The 21357-nt window shown below is 42.1% G+C and overlaps 1 protein-coding gene across 8 annotated transcripts in view; it reads right to left on the reverse strand.

The window, feature by feature from the left end:
• sorcs2 (sortilin-related VPS10 domain containing receptor 2) overlaps nucleotides 1–21357 on the reverse strand; it is a 272090-nt gene that overhangs the window by 188992 nt on the left and 61741 nt on the right. For all 8 annotated transcript variants that reach the window (XM_080052181.1, XM_080052180.1, XM_080052177.1 and 5 more), the window contains exon 2: nucleotides 11388–11455. In XM_080052181.1, the coding sequence (XP_079908307.1) occupies nucleotides 11388–11455 (68 nt within the window). The remainder of the gene's footprint in view (nucleotides 1–11387; nucleotides 11456–21357) is intronic.

Genomic DNA, 21357 nt, shown 5'->3' on the forward strand with positions numbered 1-21357 from the left:
TTCTTTTTCTCTCTATGCCAAGGCTGAGGGATTTTCAGCTTCTCACTCTATTATTCAATGTTCTGTGCAGTGCTCTTACTGCAGCATCCCAACTTTCACAAAGTAAGTGAAGGGTCTAACTCTCCCATATGTAGGCCTATGCATACTCTGGTATATTAGTTGCTGACTACATACAGAATTCAGCCAACACATACTCATTATTTTGCCATGCATACAAATATGGCCAAGCCCCGCAAGACAAATTATGTATAACCGTATTCCTCCAAAATGCAGCACAGATTGCATAACTTACTTATTCGTTTACAGGCATTCATGCACACAACAAAGTCAAAGTAATCCCAGCTATCAGGCACATTTGAGAAGCCAACTTTCCCAAAGTGCTGATACAAAGTTAGCCAGCTTAAAGCAAGACGATGTCGTTTTAGAGTGAACGCGCCCTCACTATATTCAATACACTGCTGCGACAACCTCTTTTGGTCTGGAAATGAAGGTATTGCTGTACAACGACATTACTGACTCAATGTTCCACTGGACGGCTCTGTAATGGCTTTTAATTTAAAGTGGAGTTCTTGAGTTGAGCCAGAGATAATGGGAAAAAGCTGTATCTATTGTGTAAGACCACAGTGGCCACTGGTCACCAAAAGTTACATTAGTTTGCTTCAAATATAATTTAAAACCAACAGCTTTCAACATTTAACTTTTGACCATCCCTATATAACACTATCTTAAATGAAAAATGTACTTCTGATGTGTTTTTTCAACATACAAAGTTCAACAACGAGATGAAAAATATCGCGTCCCGTAACATAATGTGATGTAACTTATGTCTGCTATAAATCACAATTTACATTTGACAGCATATCAGAAGAACCCCAATGATTTTAATTAAGCATAATGGGATTCAACACACCACAAAGTCTCGTCCTGATAATCTCTGCGCTCTAACAGCCCCTCACAAAAGCTCCACAACAATAGTAACACCCCACATTTGTTTCCACTGATTGCTCTCTCTCTCTTTCTCTTTCACTGGCTTTTTTGGCCCCGAATGTGAATTTGGCCATTTCCCATCTGCTAATACTGCAGCCAGCTGTGACGGGGGCCAGTAGCTGCAAGGGATCATGGGTAAAGGTCCCCCTGTCCTCAACCCCCTGATTGGACCCATCTTCCATCAACCCCTGGCTCTCTCCCCGTGTATAGGACATGTCACTGTTCTGCCCCCACGCGCCAAATTCAGTTCATGGATCAGCTCTCTTTCCTTGGACACACTCCCCCCCTCTCCTGTCTCCTGTATGGAAGCTCTCTGGATCACAAACCATCAGTAGAATTGTGTGGGGGTGCTCTGCTCTCCAAATGCCACCTCTCTGGCACTGGGAAGGCCTGGCTGGAATTACTGCTCCCTGCTCCATGGACTTCAAATCAGGGTATAAGGGTCTAAATTGGCATCCACTAAAACAATGATACCTTTTTTTTAAATCGTGAAGTGCTTGACTAAATCAGCTGGCAGATTGCTACTCATGCATGGAACAGCAATGTATTTTAAAAAAAAAATATTAAAAGCTATAGTGCGTAGCTTCTGTCGAGTAATTACAACAACACTGAGGGCGCATCTACATGAGGTAAGATTTCAGTGATCGCGCATGGATTTCATAACTTCTGTTTTCACCCCATTATTGTAGTTTAAAGTGTAAGAACATGTGATAACCACTCGTACCTGCACACACAGATAACTAAAGGCATGAACTAAGCCAATCAGAACAATAACTTGGGCCCAGAGCTTTCCTTCATAAGTTCATATTGATATAATGGTCCCAACACACATATCTTAACATCATCAACAGGATAATTGCCATTGTTCCATGGTAATTATCCGTGCCTTGTTATTAAAAGGCTCATTGTCCTGATGATAGCAAGCTCATAAACATAGCAGCAATACAACTTTATGGAGAGCGCTCTGTGACCATCACATTAAAGTGTTACTGTTGATGGAGCCATTGCCAATTCTATTCAGTAAACAAGAGTTGGTCCACTGTGGTGTGACTCTGTACGTGTGTGTGTGTGTGTGTGTGTGTGTGTGTGCGTGTGCGTGTGTGTGTGTGTGTGTGTCTGGTCACTTAGTGTGTAGCCCATTCGGTGGCAGTGCAACTTGCTGTGAACGCAACACTGAAATATTATCATCTCGCTGTGACGAATGTGTTAGCAGTTGCTCATTTACATGTACAGCAGCCACGGAGCAACATTAGCATTCACGTTGCGATTGTGTTTCTGGCCAACCAATGTATCAACGTCCAATTGTCTTCCCTTTGTTTTCTTTCACTGTCTTTAGCTGCTAACTGTCCCCACCATGAACAGCAGAGAGTGTACGGGGAGTTCATCATTTTAGGGAGTCTCCAAGAATTTCCACACAATCAAACAGGCACACATGCAAATGACTGCGTGATGTCATCCACTTGCATCATGCATACTTAAGAATTTGCATCTTTATATACTAGATCTGAAGCTAAATATTCCTTGCATTTTAAAGTCACATGCATCTGGATTTATTTGCTACTGTTTCCATTGCACCATTTTTTTCCAAATTTCCTGCACTTTCCCCCGGGGTTATTTTTTTGTATGGAAATTGCAATGCCCAGAACCCTTAACTTTCACTTCAACTCTCTCTACTGGAATATTCATGTGCCCACAGGTTGGGATTAGGATTACAGCAAGAAGGAGCCGTCTTGAGAAAGCTTCAGGTTGTGACTGCTGCTTGGTGGTGAGCTGTCACGTTCCAGATTCAGTATTATGTAGGAAAGGCCTGTCCAAACACATTGGCATGCTTTTATTAGACTAAAACAAACAACCAGCCACTATCTCCGGTACACACACACACACACACACACACACACACACACACACACACACACACACACACACACACACACACACACCTGTCACCTGTTGTAGCAGTTTGCTGTTTTTGGCAGGGTAAAAACACCAAGTTGGTAAAGGACCTGTGTGTGTGTGTGTGTGTGTGTGTGTGTGTGTGTGTGTGTGTGTGTGTGTGTGTGTGTGTGTGTGTGTGTGTGTGTGTGTGTGTTTGTGTGTGTTTCTATGTGTGTGTGTGTGTGTGTTTTCTTTCCTCAGCTGAGAATGTAAAGAACAAACCTGCTTGCAAGAGTCCTAGTTCCCATGCACCGAGTGGACCGCCCCTATCTTGTTATTTGTGTACTTCCATATAACTTCTCCTGAAGCCACCGTTGATCTTGTAAAACAGGCTTTTTCACCGATGGAGCCAGGAAAGTTTGGCTTTTGCACTGACACGCCAATGCTCCCATGTGGTTTCTCTTTGAACCGCAAATACCCCAGGATTGAACTATTTGATTGAGGGGAACCTTTTTTTGGACAGGGATAAAACAGTCAAAGGCGCAATCGGAACAGAGGGATGGACAGTAGAAAAATGAAGCACCTAATGACTACATGTGTAGGTTATCATAACCATGGGGTGTTGACAAGGCAATGTCCCCCCTTCTCTTTATCTGCAACACTATGACATGTCGTTCTATTAAAGTGCAATTAACATTTCACATGTCCGAACCCCAACCCCCCACACACACACTCACTAGCCTTTTATTTATTTCTACTTCTTTATCTCTGTCAGCTTGTTCTTTCATTTATCTCCACAGTAGCACAGTATAATGCTAACATAGCCTGAAGTCAAAACATCAATAAACACATTGAATAATGAATCATTCTTCTCTTACTCTTCCCCTCTTGTCACTACCTGAACTGTATAATCATTTCTCTGTCAGCCCTTTGCTTTTTAATGTAGTTTTTTACATTATTTTTCTTTTCGTCTTTTGCTACATCATTTTTTCTGTTGTTTTGTAAAAACCTGTGTTTGGGCTGGTCTATACAGTGGATTTGGTTCCTGTACTGTTTGTGCATCCTCCAGTAGGGCAAGTCAACAACTGAAAGCATGTAAAATGCCACATCTTAAGGCATCAAACTTTTCCAAAATACAGTCATCAAGGGTGAGCCACTTATGCCTGACACAGCATAACCCGATACACTTACACTTCTACTACTGCTAACGATTGCTATTTAGCACTTAACACAGAGCAAAGTGGAAGAGGTCAATGGGAATGTCATTCTGCTGGTCACCTGCTGATGGCACCATGAGGAGATCAACAAAACAGCAGTCATGTTGAATGTGCTCATGTTTTGCTCAAAGCTTTTGAATACTGCTGTATTCCAGTGAAGTGGTAATGCTTTCTTCCTATTCATTTCAGTACGTGCATGCAAATACTACAATGCCAAGCCCATCCACTTCAGATGTATTTTTACAAGAGTACTAGTACCTCAAGTTCTACAAGTTATGTATTGTGTGTGTGTGTGTGTGTGTGTGTGTGTGTGTGTGTGTGTGTGTGTGTGTGTGTGTGTGTGTGTGTGTGTGCGTGTGCAAGTTAATGAGTGTGGGTGTGTGTGTGCGTGGCTGCTTGTGTGAGGAAGGCATAGAAGCAGGAGTATCTCCAGTTGTGCACTCTTTGCCAGCTATTGTATCCAGTAGGTATATGTACACTGTATGCTTTCACAGTTTAGTGCAGGAGCAAACCCAGCTGTCCTTCAGCTCTGTGCGGCTGTAGAAGTGTGCTCCTCTTCGCAGGAGGTTTTTTAGTAGGAAACGTCTTCCAGATGGCCTGGCCCCCGTCGGCCGCGGTGTGAAAACGTTCCCACTCCCACGCATGTACAAGGAGGACGCATGCCAAAAACTTAGGCTTAACATGTGCACGACATATCTACGCTGTGGCCTGTGCACTAAAGGGATACACACACACACACACACACACACACACACACACACACACACACACACACACACACACACACACACACACACACACACACACACACACGCGGAATGGCATCATGTTCTATACGGGGCCACATGCTCGCACAGTTGTCTCATTTTCCAGTTGATTTCAGGTCCAATCAGATAGTAAGCTGAGTTTCCTGCACCTCTCCATCCACCTCCAGCTAACATTGTCCAATCACTGTGTAATTGGACAATGTTCTTGTTATTGTTAACCGTCGCTGACCTCTACAACTGTAAAATGATATTCTGTAATTATTTTTCTTTTTAGTCCTTTCGACGCATACTAACAGTGACGTGGCCAGTATGTCTGTATTTAATACAAGTAAGTGCAGGTTGAAAATAGTGTGAGGTAAGAATGTATCTGCCTTGACAAGTGGTTTAATCTTGTAATCTTAGCCCCAATAGCCAACCTTCACTCTGTATGCTGCTGCGACAGTTGGAGGCCGTCGCCTGGGATACCACTGACATACTTGGTAACTTCATGTCCTCTGACCATTCTTTTCACAGCAGCCGCTTACATACAATTCACTTGAAATGTGAACGGAAGTGAAGTCAGCAGTAGAAGGAATGCGACACTTTTCCTTCGGTATTAACTTTCTTTGGAAGTAGTTATTTAAAAAGGAAAACAAGGTCTTGCTTTGTGTACAGCCATGATCTAGTTACCACATGGATTGAATGCGTGTTCGCCACTGGAAGCTGACTCACGATTTGCGCCGGACGTGGGAAGGAGAGGTGAAAGAGTGAGAAGTCTCATTGAATAAAAAGACAGCAGCTTGACAGTGAAAGTTACACAAGCTGACACATCTATAGCCGGTTGACTCTCTTGCTCATGTTATTAGCCATTGTAGGTAACACAAAGGGGAGCAAAGGGGCAATGGAGATATGCCCATGATCTTCTGCTCGACCCATAAACAATTCATGGAGGGCAACACAAGTTTGTTAACGTTGCCATACTGAGAAACGCAGAGAGTGTTTTGTGGGCTACATCAACTTTGTGACAACTCAATGGCTGGAATGTTACAGACCTTCATTTAGATGAAAAAGGTACGCGCTATAGCTTTAACACCCTTTTTGAAACTATTCTACCAACACTAAGGTACCTTACGACCCTGGAGAACTGTTTATGGTTGTGTATTGTAGCACTTGTGTTCTGAGCAAAGACTCACTGCCTGCCATCTTAGCAAGCAGATCTCTCTCTCTCTCTCTCTCTCTCTCTCTCTCTCTCTCTCTCTCTCTCTCTCTCTCTCTCTCTCTCTCTCTCTCTCTCTCTCTCTCTCTCTCTCTCTCTCTCTCTCTCTCTCTCTCTCTCTCTCTCTCTCTCTCTCTCTCTCTCTCTCTCTCTCTCTCTCTCTCTCTCTCTCTCTCTCTCTCTCTCTCTCTCTCTCTCTCTCTCTCTCTCTCTCTCTCTCTCTCTCTCTCATTATGAGATTGTGTAGGAGGGGAGGGAACTCAGGGTATATATGATTAAGTATTTGCAGCACCCCGACCATCTGGACCGAGGGAGATGTACCGAGAGAAGAAGTAGAAAAAAAATAGAGAGAGATAGAGAAAAACAAGAAGATGGATAGAATTAACCCGAGAGCGAAAAAAATGACTGGAAGTGAGGAGAGGATGAGGTGAAGAGGATAAAGGAGAGAGGAAATTGAAACATGTTGTCTTGGTTAAGCACCAAAGTGTGTGTTTTGTACTTTGTGGCTAATTCTCCTGGTTTAGTTTGGGGGGAAATGTGATCTGGACCCCGGGGAGGGCTAATCATCAACACATTTGTAATGGGGGCATAACTGTGCAAGCGTGTGTGTTTTAGTGTGTGTGTGTGTGTGTGTGTGTGTGTGTGTGTGTGTGTGTGTGTGTGTGTGTGTGTGTGTGTGTGTATGTCTGAAACAAAAGGATTAGGGAAGTGGAGTATAGTGAGCTCTAGCTGCCGTGCTATACCCTGCAGCCAGAGAGGCTCAGAGCAACAGCTTCAAAACATTGAGAAAAATTTAAACTAAAATGGGTGTTTCTCTCTCTGTGTCTCTCTGTGTGTCTCTCTCTCTCTCTCTCTGTGTGTGTGTCTCTCTCTCTCCACTTGTTTCTTTAAGTCTCCTGTACTGATTTGTCACAAGCACAACAATTACAGCAGCAGTCATTGGCGATTAAATTCTTAGGCCTCAGGCTCCTCTCAACAGTGCAATATAGAAGAAGAAAAAAAACACAAGTGAAGAGAGCAACACCTGAGACACAAATAAACACAAAAGTAGTGCAGTTACACCGTGCAGATAAAAGTGTAGAGATAAGGTACATAGATATAAAGTTAATATTTGAATAGTATAGACCTGTATCAGTTAAGTGGTTTATGCCATTTGTGTATGCAGGGAGCCAATAGGTCTATTCTTATCTAGTTCTTTCTCTCTCTTCCAATTCAATTTAAATATACACTCACACACAATATTCAATGCACAAGTCTTTTACTGTATATGATATATCCCTACAGACAAAAACACATATCGCGCAAATATATTTTAGCCCATAAGATGAACCAAATGTTCCCTTATAGTTTGTGTTTGGAGCGAAGCATTTTTACATTTTGAATATCAATGACATTGTCTCAGCGGTTATTGTACATTTTTCATATCTGAAAATGTAGCACATATACGTCCGGCTGTATTGCCCAAGGTTGTGTTTGCAGGAGTGTGGTGTGGTTGATCTACTAAACGTAAAAAGTGCTGGTCTGTCTGTCTCTCTTCATCCATAATGGATCAGTGAAGCCCCCCGGTGCTATAGCTACAACCCCCCCCCCCCGCCTCTTCAAAAGATGTGTGAAAACAGCATGAATTATAAATACCCCCACAACTCTCACACCCTGTTTACGTGTGAGTATTGTGGGTGTAAATGGATCACATGTGTGTACTTGAGGTTAAACTACTTTTTAAAAGGAGGGCTATTGTGGTATCTTATCCAAAATAAAGGTGGACCCCAAAATATTACATTTTAATTGCATGTGTGAGTATGTATTTTCATAGATATTAAGAGTCAAAAACCAGGTTTGGCCCTTTTGGAAGACAGTAAAAAGATAATCTGGTCAAAAATATGACAACCAATTTCCATCTATCAAATCACAAATGAGAAACACTGAGGGCCTGATATATTTGATGATCAAAAAGATTTACTGGCTCAACTTGGAGCGACAAAGTCTTAAGAAGGGTTCTGTCCGCCTTCAGTGATCACAGTGATTGGTAATGCAGTGGCAAATCCTCAAGTTTTTGCCTAACCTAGAAGCACCTCTTCCTTTTTTTTCCACTCTGATGCACTATGCAACTTTGAGCTGTCTTGAAGGCATGATTTTGGACTAAAGTCGACTGAGAGACATTATCAAATTAGACAATGATCTCATGTAAGTATCCCAGAGAGATACACAGTGAGTGGGAGCTCATTGTTAGTGCTGTGTCCGACCTTCCACTTTCCCCATCTGCAGCAAAAAGATTTTATGTCAAAACCGCCAACCAGACAACTTTCTCTAATAAAGGCAAAGTCTGATGATTGACGTTCCTCTCAAACTCAAACACAGCTGATTATGTTACTTTCTGTTTCCAACATCAAGAACGCTTTGAACAGGAGACCCTCTGAAAATGTTAAAACTACCTCAGCCAAAGAAAAACACATCATTGTTGTTGCTATGCCATCAATTACTGCCTAGAATTGGAACACATTGAAGCTCCTATTATGAAGAAAGAAAGAAAGAAAGAAAGAAAGAAAGAAAGAAAGAAAGAAAGAAAGAAAGAAAGAAAGAAAGAAAGAAAGAAAGAAAGAAAGAAAGAAAGAAAGAAAGAAAGAAAGAAAGAAAGAAAGAAAGAAAGACCTGTTGCCAACAGGCAGTTTTACACAGCCTTCAATGAATAAATATGATAATACATCTTCCTACAGGTACATTTTCTCATCTTTTTACTTTCGTACTTCAAAGAAAACCATATAGTGACTGGTAAAGCCTCAGGTGGTCCGCGGGTTGCCACTCACTCACTCCCCCCCACTCCCACTCTCCCCTTCACAAAGAGCCTTTTTTCCACAAACAAGTGTGGAGGGATGTTTGGAGCTCTTTTATCAGCCGTGTTATAGCCCAGGGAACTTTGAGCTAGCCATAACAGACTGAACAGACATGACAGACATACAGGGGTAGCAGGCAGCAACGATACGGGAAACAAGGCACTGACGCCAAAAGTCTGGGGACAGACAAAACTCTCCACAGCACACTGAAAAACACAATACATGGAAGGCACAAGCTTGCAACTTTACACTTGATAGTGCATGGAGCAGTCCAGGGTTTACTCAAAAAGCTAAACCTTAAGACACATGCTATGGTTTGTACTGAATGACCTTCTCGACAGATGAAGGATTTTCGATCTTTGTACCTAGTTTACAAAATCGGTCATCTGTGAGCACATCCCAAGATGTTTTTTGCATCTTCTGATTGTATGGATACGAACTGGACAAATTAAGGCAACTGAATCTACTTCATAAAAAAACTACAACCTTGAGTGTTGGTATGAGATGGTGCAAAGAGATGAAGAACATTGCACGATTCGTACACCAAACCATCCGATCGGATGTCCTTACTCAATTTTGAGACACGATGGACAAAATAAGTTACTCAGACTCAACTTCCTGGTTTCAACTGGAGATTTTAACCATATCTCACAACCCTCAACTGCAACTGGAAATCATAATGGTTTTAGATGTAAACGTTCTCCTTGATCTTTCTTTGGCTGTCCACTAAGACACAGTTGAAAGTTCTAGAAATAGCTAGTAAGTGGACCTTGAGTTAATATCATTTTGTCAAACTTATCGACATACAGTACAATCCAAAGAAGCACTGGACATACTGTACACACTATCTTCCTTTTGTTGAATACGTGATGTCCAGATTTTGCTTTCTTTTAAGCAAGGAGAAGCTAGTAAAACAGTGCTCTGAGGCCATTGTAAGACACAAAATACTCCATCAAGAGTAATTCTTCTAGGTGTTTGGTTTGAATCCACCGATGACACTAAGATATACACATTTAGAATTGTGTGCTTTGCCTATTGACACAAAGAAAGCCTCTGGAGAACACCAATGATCTAAAAAGGGCCTCAGTTCATTAACTCAGTTGCCCAGAAAAACGTTTCTCCTCTATGTGCTGTTAACCTTCGGCCCTGTACGAAACCTGGCATCTTAATCTACAACAACTGACGGGGCAAGACAGCACAACCCCATTCATCTTCCCCACATCTTCCTTGTTTGATCCTGCAACCCTGGCACTTCAAAGCCTACAGGCCAGTAGATGATTGGAGCTGTCCACACACACATAACACCAGATTGACAGTAACAAGAATCCGAGGTACACCCCATGCGTAATAACCAAACCTAGACGTGGTCAGAGAGGCGTATGGGTCTACTCGGTAACATGCTAATTTCATGGTAATTTTGGGGGCGAAAAATTGACAATGATGCCAACAGGCAGCTGGCCGGCCCTTTCCGTCGCCACCAATTTAGATTGCGATTCGGTTTTTAAATTCAACCGTTTGCTGTGTTTTTCAAGTGGGCCTGTCCGGTGGTGATTCGGCAGCATTATTCATACACTGCAACAATTAAAACATCAACAAGGGGAAAGGAGGAAGAAAATATGTACATTATTCATATCTGTCCTCCAGGGGAAGACAGGCAGTCAGAGCTAATGAGAGGCTGAAGCTTTGAAGTCGTGGAGCCCTCCTCAGTGAGGTGAATGGCATTGCATTAAGTCCCACCATCACACACGTTGCTTTTGCTACAGCTGGCTAATTTTTCGCCAGTGCTGCAAGCCCTGTGTTGTCTACAATACATTCTGAGTTTTTATATGGAAATTTGAATACAATTAAGTCCTTCACCCTTATCTATGGGAAGGAGATGCTGATATACAAAGCAACCCCCTCTGGAACTAGTATAGAGTAGAGGTAGAATACAGGAAGAAATTAATATTCTATGAGAATATATGTACAAGGTCAGGATAACACTTGTTGTGAGGTGGAGCGGAATGGATGCGATGCTTTTTTTTTTTTACTGTATCCGCGGCTCAAAAGTGAAAAGGAGCGTGAAGTTGTTTTTTGGCGAGAGGCATGCTTTTTGCTAAAGAGAGGAAGCAGCCCTGCCAAAAGGACTTGACCCCCATTTTTCCCTGGCACTGCCGGGCGCCCACCGTCTTTGCCCCTGTGCCATGCTGATATGCTATCTGCCCAAACAGATGCCCGTTTCTGGCCCTAGCAGTGCCACTCTCCGGTCACCCCCCCCCCCCTTCTCTACTTGTATAAGCTGCCTGCTGATGTTTTGTCCGCCCCCAAGTTGCTCTGGTATCAACCCCTTGTCCCCTTGAAGAATAAAACAGAGTAGATAGAGTAAAATAGCTCGGACCTGCGCTGTGATTCCATGCTGTTAAAGGTGGGAGGTACTTGCTGATAAAAGGTTGGAGTGAGTTGGAGGCTAGAACATGATAAAGATATCCAGCAGCAGGTGCAATATAAAACCTGGTGTTAAAAGGTTTGGCCTTACCTCCACAGAGAGCTCTCCAGCACCTTGGTGGAGTCAGCGTGGTAGTACTTGGTCAGGATCAGGATAACCTGCAAGAAAAGGAAGAGAGAGAAACATTTACTACTACTGCTGAAGAAATAGACTTTTTGGTTAAGGTTTCAAACACGGGACCATAGTGCCAATGAAGGTGGATGGAAAAGGATGACCATGAGCGACAAAGTGGAACTATTACAGATGCATTGATTTGGATTTGGTGGTGACGATAAACAAATAACAGTGTTCCAATGCTAGCAAGGCCAACCCTGTTTTGCATTGGGAATGATACTAAAGTTTGTTAACTACTGGGTTGTTGAATGAAATTAGGGTTGTCAAATCACTCGCGGAAAAAGGCATATTGAATGTTATGCACCTGTAAATGTAACATGACAGTTTCATACAGAGAGGATTCCTAATGTTGGGCTGCAGTGCTATCACAAATGTGTTCTCCAGTAATGTCACTTTATAGTCTATAATGTAATGGCGACCATTTTTCCCCCATAGGAATCCCTAATCAAACAGAAAAATATCACAAACTATATATTTAAATTAAAGAAAGATTTTTTTTTTCTTTCCCTTACTCAGTTTCATTCTTTGACATATTTTGGAACATATTTAGTAAGAAAAATAAAAAGTAGGGTGAGCTGTAAGTGTAACCCATAAGGTCAAATTCACATTTCATAAAAATCAATTCCTCTACTTTCTCTAGTTTCTTTTTAAGGAATATGCTCGCAGTTCAAGGCAACATGACTTGAAGGACGGTTTTTATAAAGCATTCTTAGTTTTAAAGCACCATTGGTCAGTCAATAGACCGGGTATTGATTGAGGGCGCTTGGAGAAACTAGTAGGCTGAACAAAAAAACTGTCCTGTTTGCCACTTTGATTTTAAGAGAGCACACATTGTTCATTCTCCAGCTTCTTCTAGCATCCTTAATACAAGCTAAATTGAAGCTTAAAACACATTTTTCTTTGTGCCATTTTATTATAAAACCTCTATTTTTTCATGAGTTTGTTTTGGTATTTTAGGGAAGATACAATATTATTTCAACATTTCACAAAAGAATACGATAAATAAAAGGGTAGGAGATGCATCATTCATAAGACCGAGATATAGCTCAGACTGGGGCACAAACCCCACGTGTGTGTATACTGGATCAGACACCCTTGTCTTTCATTTTTCTGAGAACTCCTGTTCTTGACAGCTAGGGTCTGCTGGGATTTGCGTTTCCATGGCGAGAGTGCCAGTGGGTCAGGCAGCACTGTGCGGGCCTAGCATTGTGATTGACAGGTCTGGCTCGCAGTACTAGGTAGTGGAGCGAGAGAGAGAGAGAGAGAGAGAGAGAGAGACAGAAAAAGAGAGAAACGAGCGCTGCCTTCAGACAGAGGGAGTTGATTGGCCTCGGGGTCCAGCCCAGAGGCAGTTGCCAACAGCAGGCTTTGTTGAAGGTGGCTGCTCCCAAGGACCCAAGCTGTATACACTCTGTGCAATGTGGAAACTCCTGATACATCTTAATGTGGAATGCAAGCTCAGCCTGTATCACGATACTACACAATTCTGAATTTTCCAAATGCATGTTTCCTTGATTTATTTGGGTGACTTGCAAAACAAGTGTGTGGCAATTTTAAAGTCTAGGTGGCCCCTGGTAAAATGGAAGACAGCTAACAACTTCAGGAGCTCGATTTCATTGTCAGATAAGACGAAAAGAGATGTGCTCTTCTTCAGCTGACTTGCTATAATACCTGGCTACAGGCCCAAATATGTTTTCATCCTGTCAGGATGTTTAGTCTCGTAAAAGCCACCCTCTGGCTTAAAGTAGAGCCTTCATATTGGGTCAGGGTGAAGCCACACAGCCCGTGGCATCGAATTTCAGTAAGTATTAAAAAAGAAAACCCAAAAGCAATTTTTAAAGAACCTTCCACCGAGGCGGGGTGTGGCTGGTCTTTAACTGTGTCTTAAAAGCGGGGTGATTTTTTCCCCGCACTTAACTAAGAGTTGGTCAAAGCGGTAGAACCACAGCTGGGGACAGACTAAATGAGCTTATAGAGAGAGAGAGAGAGAGAGAGAGAGAGAGAGCGAACTGGACCAATTTCCACAATCCAGAATGACATCAAAGCCACTACAGTAGAGTCTCCAGGCGCTTGGCTCAAAGCAACCCCAGAAACTCAGGAGTTCCAACTCTGGCGGAGCTTGGCTTCCAAAAAATATGTTTTGCGGAGTCCAGAGACACCAGAATAGAGGACTTTTCCCAGAGCAGCAGCAGCAGCAGCCCATTTTCCAGGGGCTGATAGCGACCTAGCTAACTGATGCAGCAGCGGCGTAGGCTACAACCTGTTACTTTTCTGTCAGAAGAACTTTCTTTGCTGATGAGGAATAACACACCATCCATATCGGATTTTTTTTTGCAAAAGAGCCCATGTGTGAGGCTCTATGAGTCTTGCAGCATATAGAGAGTGTTCCCTGATTGGTCGTTTGGCCTATACTGTGACTCAAAGCCGTGTCCCTGGAAACAGGGCTGTCCGCCTCTGCACAGCTGTCCCTTCCCTAATGACATGCTGGTGCAAAAGCTTGACACTTTTCTTTACCATGCAAAAACAGCCCTGGTCCCTTGACATAAGGATCAGATCCACCATGCTGCACACTTAGTACTTGTGCCTTCCCCAAGCCATTATTGGTGTCTCTTTTTTTCCCTTCCACTTTAAGCCTCCAATTGAAAATTTAAGCCACAGTTTTTTAAAGCTGCATTGATTGATTTGTATGTGTGTGTGTGTGTGTGTGTGTGTGTGTGTGTGTGTGTGTGTGTGTGTGTGTGTGTGTGTGTGTAGTCAGAACAAGCTGAAAGCTGAACAACTGCGAGTATCAATCGATTTTCTTCTGGCTATGTGACAAATATACGTCTATTTCCAGGTGTACTTTAGTCCCCATGAACTCCAGAAGTAAAAATTCTCATCTTTAGTGTCTAAATGTTTGACTGTGTCCACCAGCTATAGTTGCAAACTTGTTCAGCTGTTAAGTGCTGGGCATCTACGGAGGGAAGTGGGTTTATCAAAGCTTTTTTGCTGGAAACAGCTTCACTCTGCTGGAATTGAGGTCACTGGGAGTTTCAGGCCAAAAAGTCAAAAATAATGTGTCAAAGTAGCTAAAAGGGCTGTGTAAAACTAACAGAGTTAAGTGATAATTGTCTGTGGGGTCTAAAAAGCTTTTTGATCCGTTTGATATATTTAAAAAGGTCCACTATACAGAATTCAGACATTCCTTTTTCGATGACGGGCGCCAGTGGCGGTAAAAGTGAGCTGCAGCAATACATTTACTTGATGTTATATAGGCAACGGAAAACTTCTGGGAAAGTCAAATGTGTCCGGTTACATTCCCACCCAAATGCAAAATATGATAATATGTTTGTAAATGTTACATATCTGACCTTTAAAAGCTCATTTTTACAAAGGGTTTACTAATTTATTTCTATTATTGATTAATCTGCCCATCATATTCTTGAATAATCAAGTAATCATCGGTCTCGTTGTCTATAAACAGAACGTGTGGGTTATGCAAAACACCCATCCAGATTCAATTCATTATGATATAAAGCAGTAAACCCTCGCAGAGGAGAAGTTGGAATGGACTCGCTTAAGTGACTGAAGTGGCACATTATCAAATACTCAACTAATGAATGAATTGTTCAGCTCTAATTGTAATCACATTGTCTGAATATACTGTGCATTCAAACACTACTTGACTTGACTGTTTTTCCGATTGTGGAGATATGCAGCATAACAACTTGACAATGTCTACAAAGCACAAAAACACTTGGCTAGTGTTATCAGCCAGTCTCATTTTCTGTCAATACATACAGAGCATGCACAGCGGTCCCACTGCTGGGGTGAGAAAAACAGCACCCACATAAAAATGTAATATCCTCTAACAGCTCACATCCTTCCTCTGACACAAAATACATTTTGCCCTGCTGGTTACGGGTAAGCACTGTTCTACAATATACATCTATAATTATAGTTTGGAGTGTGTCGCACATCAAATAGCATCCTCTTGTCTAGTGTGCAAGGGAGGAGAATGGAAAAAAGACAGTGTGCCAGCCCCATGAGATTGAAATACGCATCATTCACCCCAAATGCCAATGCCGATAAAATATTCTGCCTCTCTGTGCCTGCGTAGAGTCGATCTTCCAGGGCCTTAGTTCGGCTCAATTGGAAAATGATTTTTCTTTAGGGATGAAGTGGACAGGGCAAGGATGTATTTGGCATAAATCACTCCTGGCAGGAGGCAGAGAGGGGAGCGTTTATTTGGCAGCGGCGTACGTCGCCACACTGACAAAACTGCTGAACAGCACAGAAGCCAGAAAGATTCCTCCATTGCCTTTAAGTGTACGGAGCAGGTCGTTGAAGACAACTTGGCAGCTTCTAGCAACTGATTATTGGGCTAAAGGGCAAAACTGGCACAGGCTGATAATTTAAGCAGAGTGGTAAGAAAAAGAAAAAAGAAAAAAACAGTTTTTTTTGGAAATGCAATGCCATGCCAGGAAGTTGTTGCTCAATACAAATGAATCAAAGAACCATAGTTAGGAAATATTGGAAAACATGTCAATCTAAGACTGGGAGTTCATTCTTATTCTTCTATATCCTCTGTCCATTTCCATAACTTATTGCAAGGAAGTTTGCGATGAACTTGGTTGACCTAGCCTGATCAAACTGTGGTTTGAGGAAGTATCGCTCCATTGTAGCCACCTTGTAAATACCACAACCACATAATGGGCCAGTGTGGGTCTCTTGTTTGTAAGCTAGCGGACAAAGGAGCCTAATGGCTTTTTATTGGGGAAAAGTCAACAGGGTGGTCAGGACCCCTGGATGACTTCATACAAGAGCTTACAAGAGACCCCATTGAGAAGCCGACTTGACCATGAACTCCCGCTTGACAGCCACCGTTTGTCCCCGAGACATTCCCATCAACCGGGTCTCAACGGAGTGCTATCAATCAGCCATTGAAGGAGAAGACGGAGGGAGAACACGTTAAAGAAAGAAAGGGACTTGGGAGGGTGGGGTGTGGAATAAAGACAGACAGACTCCAAGGCTCTGGGATAAAAGAATGCACTCATTCATTTTCAAAGTGAAAACAGTGCAATACAAATGCTCCATCCAATTGTGCGAGACCCCCCCCCCCCCCCTGGCCTGGTTAGCCAAAGAACATTTCAGTGCCTTTTCTACATCCTGCACTTGCTTGCTCAAGCACACACATGCGCACGCTTGTATAAAATATAGGGCTTCATTCAACCAAATGAACCCCATTACCACCATCATTTCCCAGGGCCGTGTTAATGGTTGGGGATACCAGCCGCCCACTGAATAGTCACATCTGGTCAAAGTCGTTTTTGTGTTGGACCTTGACCGCACTCTTTATCTGGAGGCCAGCCGGTGACCCATCAAACTCGTTACCGTTTTAACAGTAGGTTGAGATTGCCACCATTCATTAAACTGCTCAGGCGAGAAAGAGTGGAGGGACAATTACATGGGTCTTTGCTTCTGCCTTCCCTCTCCAATGTCCATGGAAAAAGTGCTTGTGCTGACCTCACAAGAGTCCGTCCATACAGGTGCAATTTGAGCACATCTGGATACCAGGTGAATTGTGGTTCGTATTCAATAAAGAAAATTATTTCCACATTATTATTCTTTACAATATCCGAGGAGTTCCATTGTAAACATTTCAGTTGTTTGTGCTTTTTCTGTTGATTACTGGTGGTGATCATGATTCAGATGTTTCATTATATTGACAACTCTATTGTAAAGTTTGGGGAAATTCAAACTCTGGGTAGATCAGAATCATTAGACAGTTCTAAATGTATCCTAACTGTCTTTGAGTCTGAATGAAATTAACAAAAAAGTAGTTCCCTAAAAATCCAATGCAGCAGTTTAAGCTAGCTCCACTGCAGTTAGCCTTGGCCACAAATGGGGTCTCTCTTTTTTTTATTGTGGCACATATAAATATAAGCAGATCAGATGATCGTGTGACCGGGTTTTATGCAAACCAACCAGGAAAGCAAACTAGCCAGTGAAATATTGTGAAATAAAGACCTAAATATCATGCTGGTATCAGTCCAAAGGGTACTTTCCAGAGGAGTTTCCAAGGACGTTTTACCCAACAACAAAGGTAAATTGCCGAAAATGTGTGCTTGTTTGGTTCATGTTTGATCTGAAAGTTTATGCCATTTCCAAATGTCCTTTTGAACCACAAACTTTTCACTGCTTACCTTACCCACTTTTGCCCAATTCCATGTCATTTCCTCCCCCTCCTTCATGTCTAACAGGTCTTTTGTTGTTTGCATCTTCTCTTTTTTTGATCTTCAGGCTCCTTTAAGGCTCTGCTGTTTTTTCTCCCTCTTTTCAAGTTTTCCGCTGTCCTCCCATGAATATCTGAGCAATTGCTATAATTGGCTCTGATCACATTGTTGGCCTGTTTTCCAATGAAGACGCTGGAACAGATAGCGCCGGCAATGTTCCCACAAATGCACGTGCATCCACCCTCCCCCGATTCTACCAATTATGGGGTGCGTCCACAACAATGGGCTATCTTTGGTAACACACATAACTGTAATCGAACTGCATCCCCCTCAAAGGCTGTCATCGACATACGTGTAACCACAAACCACCGATTCACACAAATACATATCCCTACGTATGGAGGATCTTGTCCGTGGGGACTTCGGTAGATTGAGTGATGCGCCGATCTGACAACTAATTGGACCAACAGGACATATAGCTGAGTTCCTTAGATGTGTGATAATCCACTGCTGGGCGCCCCTAGGCCTTTTGGGACTGAGAAAGCGAGGGAGTGTGGGGGGAGGGAGAAGAAGCGCAGAGGAGAGATATACGATAGAGTGGGAGATAAAAGGAAAGATGGCGAGACATCAAGGGAAAAAGAGACAAAAAAGGCTGAAACGAGTAAAAAGAGTTGAAAATATATGCATGTATGAAACAAAGACAGAGAGCGAAAGCAGAATTATAGCTAAGAGAATTGCCAAGAAAGGGAAAGGGAAGGGGCTGGAGATGGAGATGGATGTAGGAGGGAAACAAGAGAGTGAGGCATTACAAACGAAAATAGGACAGGGAGATTGGGAGTGTGAGGGCTGTAATGGGGATGGTAATCGATGCAGCTGAGGGATTGAGACAAGCCTTCTGGCCCTCAAATCTGTCCATCGATCAGAGTGGCTTACTGGGGGCGAGGCGATGGGGTCTGGTGGGGTTTGTTATGGGGCCGCATGGGAACGAAAAACCCAACTTATCTCGGCTTTGACTGAGTGATCTGTCTTGGTCTTCAGGAGGACACCTGACGAGGTTCATGACCGTAACCAGACAAGTACTTTAATCCTCCCATGCAAGCAGAGAAACTAGATGTGCTAATCATCCTTTACTAAGGTAAAAGCCAATGGAATGAAGGCATCCAATGTGGTGTACTGTCCGTTTTTTCTAGCCCAATCCATGGTGGGAAATTAACTTTGTTGAATTCTTCATATGCAGAAAATTTCGAGTAGAAAATCTTTTTTATACCATGACTATCATGGCGTTTTGGAGCAATATAGCATTCCAAGTTCAATATTCACTCTTCTTTTAGCTCTGTTTTGGTCTCCACCAAATGTTAACCAACTAGTCAAATTAACAATAACAATATGAAGACAGTGAAGCAAGGTCATAGTTTAGTTTTGTTCATAAACACAGGATGTTCCAGTCTGCCTGCCGTAAATCGTTTCATCTGAGTTGCCGTGTATTTGGACCTGGGCAAAGGCATTAATAAAACTATATAATAATAATGTTGTTCTCACTGATGGTCTCATTTACTGTCATGTATGATCCTCAGAGGCAAAATGGGACTGTTACATGAACATTTAAAAGTTATTCGTAGTGACTTTTAATTCCAGTTGTGAGGAATACCCACATCTTTATTAGAAAATTCTTTCTCTTACCAAACTGGGGTTTTGCAATTAGTTGGAGTTTGAATTAAGTTGTTTGTGCAGAACTAAAACTGTAGCAAACAGAAGGAAGCCTGGTTCCAAAAGGGCATACATTAAAAAATCTAATTTCTTTAAATAGTGGCTGGCAATTTAAGTATCCTCTAGTCAACAACATACGACACTGCAAGCCAAATAAAACAAAAATAACCTCAATGATTAACAAATTCCCTTTTTTATAACCGTTGATACCAATGATAAAACCATCAGTGCAATTTTGACTGTCAAAGGGGCAACTAGATAATCGCCGACCGGGGATAGACTGCTCTTTAATCTTAAAAGTAAATTACCACCATATGCCCCTGAAGTGCAGCAGAGACACAGAGGCATCACAGAGCAGATGTCTTTGAATTCAGAAACAGAGGGATGATGTGTGATGTTCCTATCTCTTGCATGCCGGCTGTTACGGAATGAAACACTTGCTGTGTCCTGTCTGACAGCTTGAAAAACAAGAAGAAAGATGGATGAGTAGATGCATGGTAGGGCTGGGGACACCTCTTCTGCTGTAAGGCGGACAGATGTTGCTCTGTGTTCCTTAAGACCCAGTAAAATCTTTCTAGGCGGAAAAACTAGAAGGAGAAACTTAATGGTGGAGTCAGTGATTCTGGAACACACTTGTTAACTTGACAAAATCACATTTAGTCAAAATCAGTGAATATCTCCTCACGATCTGCTACCGGTCTGTACTGGGTGTGTGCTGGAAAAAAACAGGTGTTAAAACACAGCCTAGTATCTGTAAACTGGTATAAACAAAGGGTATGTCAACAAAGTTGGCCCACCGCAGCTAGCAACAGGTCAGTTTACAGAGCCTATAGGCAACACACGTTCCAAAATCGCTGACTCCACCTTTAACATCAGGGTGGAGCTATGTTATGCTAAGAGACCACCTGTGTGAAGTGTTGCCAAGTGCATGTGTGAAGAGTCATACTGTCTTATTCTTCACAGATTATAAAATTGTATCCTTATCTGCGTACATCTTGTAACATCATGGCATCATTATATAATATCCTTTCTGTAAAAAAAAATTATGGAAAAACACTGAATAAACATGGCAATTAAAAATGGCAACCCTCTCTTTGTTTCCTATGCTATTAGTCCATGTGTACCCCCTTTCATGACTCCTCAACCAGTCAGTGGATGGTAACAATTTCCCCTTCCTCACGCAAAGAAGTGGCCACATCAAGTGCATCAATGATAACAGATGTGTTTTTCTCGCATGCCGAACTTGGCCATTTGTCTTAGTTTGCTGCATCGGTGTGGAAAATATATTATCTGCTGCTGACTCACACTTTCATTCTTCCGTATCATTTCTTAATTTCATAATTATTAAATGGAGATGAATAAAAATGAGCCCATTCTTTCACAAAGCACAATCCTACACTCTGTTTTGTTGATTTATTTTGCATCAAATGAATTGTGGCCTTTCAGCAAAATTCAACATGCAGATGTAGTAAATGAGCCATTTTAATTTATTCAATTAGTTAAAACATAGTCGCATAGAGATTTGTTTTGGTGATTAATGAGTTGATATTTTTCAATTAAACACACTATTGTCTGTTGATAATTCTTTCTTTTTTTACTGTCAAAAAAGCCCATGAAAAGATAAAAACCAACAGTGAATGGAGCTATTGTCTAAGCCTCACTTTGCTAATTATATTAGTTTGTTTTGGAAAGGAAAGTATATTTGTAAACTGTTCTTCTTTCTTTTTTTTAAATCAATGCAGAAGAGGCAGAGATATTCTGACTTTTAGCACCTACTATGTTAAATAAATAAATGATCACCTGATTACTTTCAACACTTAAAACATTTGCACTTGTGTATTTCTTTGTGTGTCTATCCTGGCTACCATAGCCTGTCATGATGGCCTGGACAGAGTCTCTCCTGTCCTGGCATAAACTTCATCTCCTTCAGTGGATACAGCTGCTAGCCACAGCCTAACAGCTGC

The sequence above is a fragment of the Ammodytes marinus genome (assembly GCF_949987685.1).
Source record: "Ammodytes marinus genome assembly, chromosome: 23".
Lineage (NCBI taxonomy): Eukaryota > Metazoa > Chordata > Actinopteri > Uranoscopiformes > Ammodytidae > Ammodytes > Ammodytes marinus.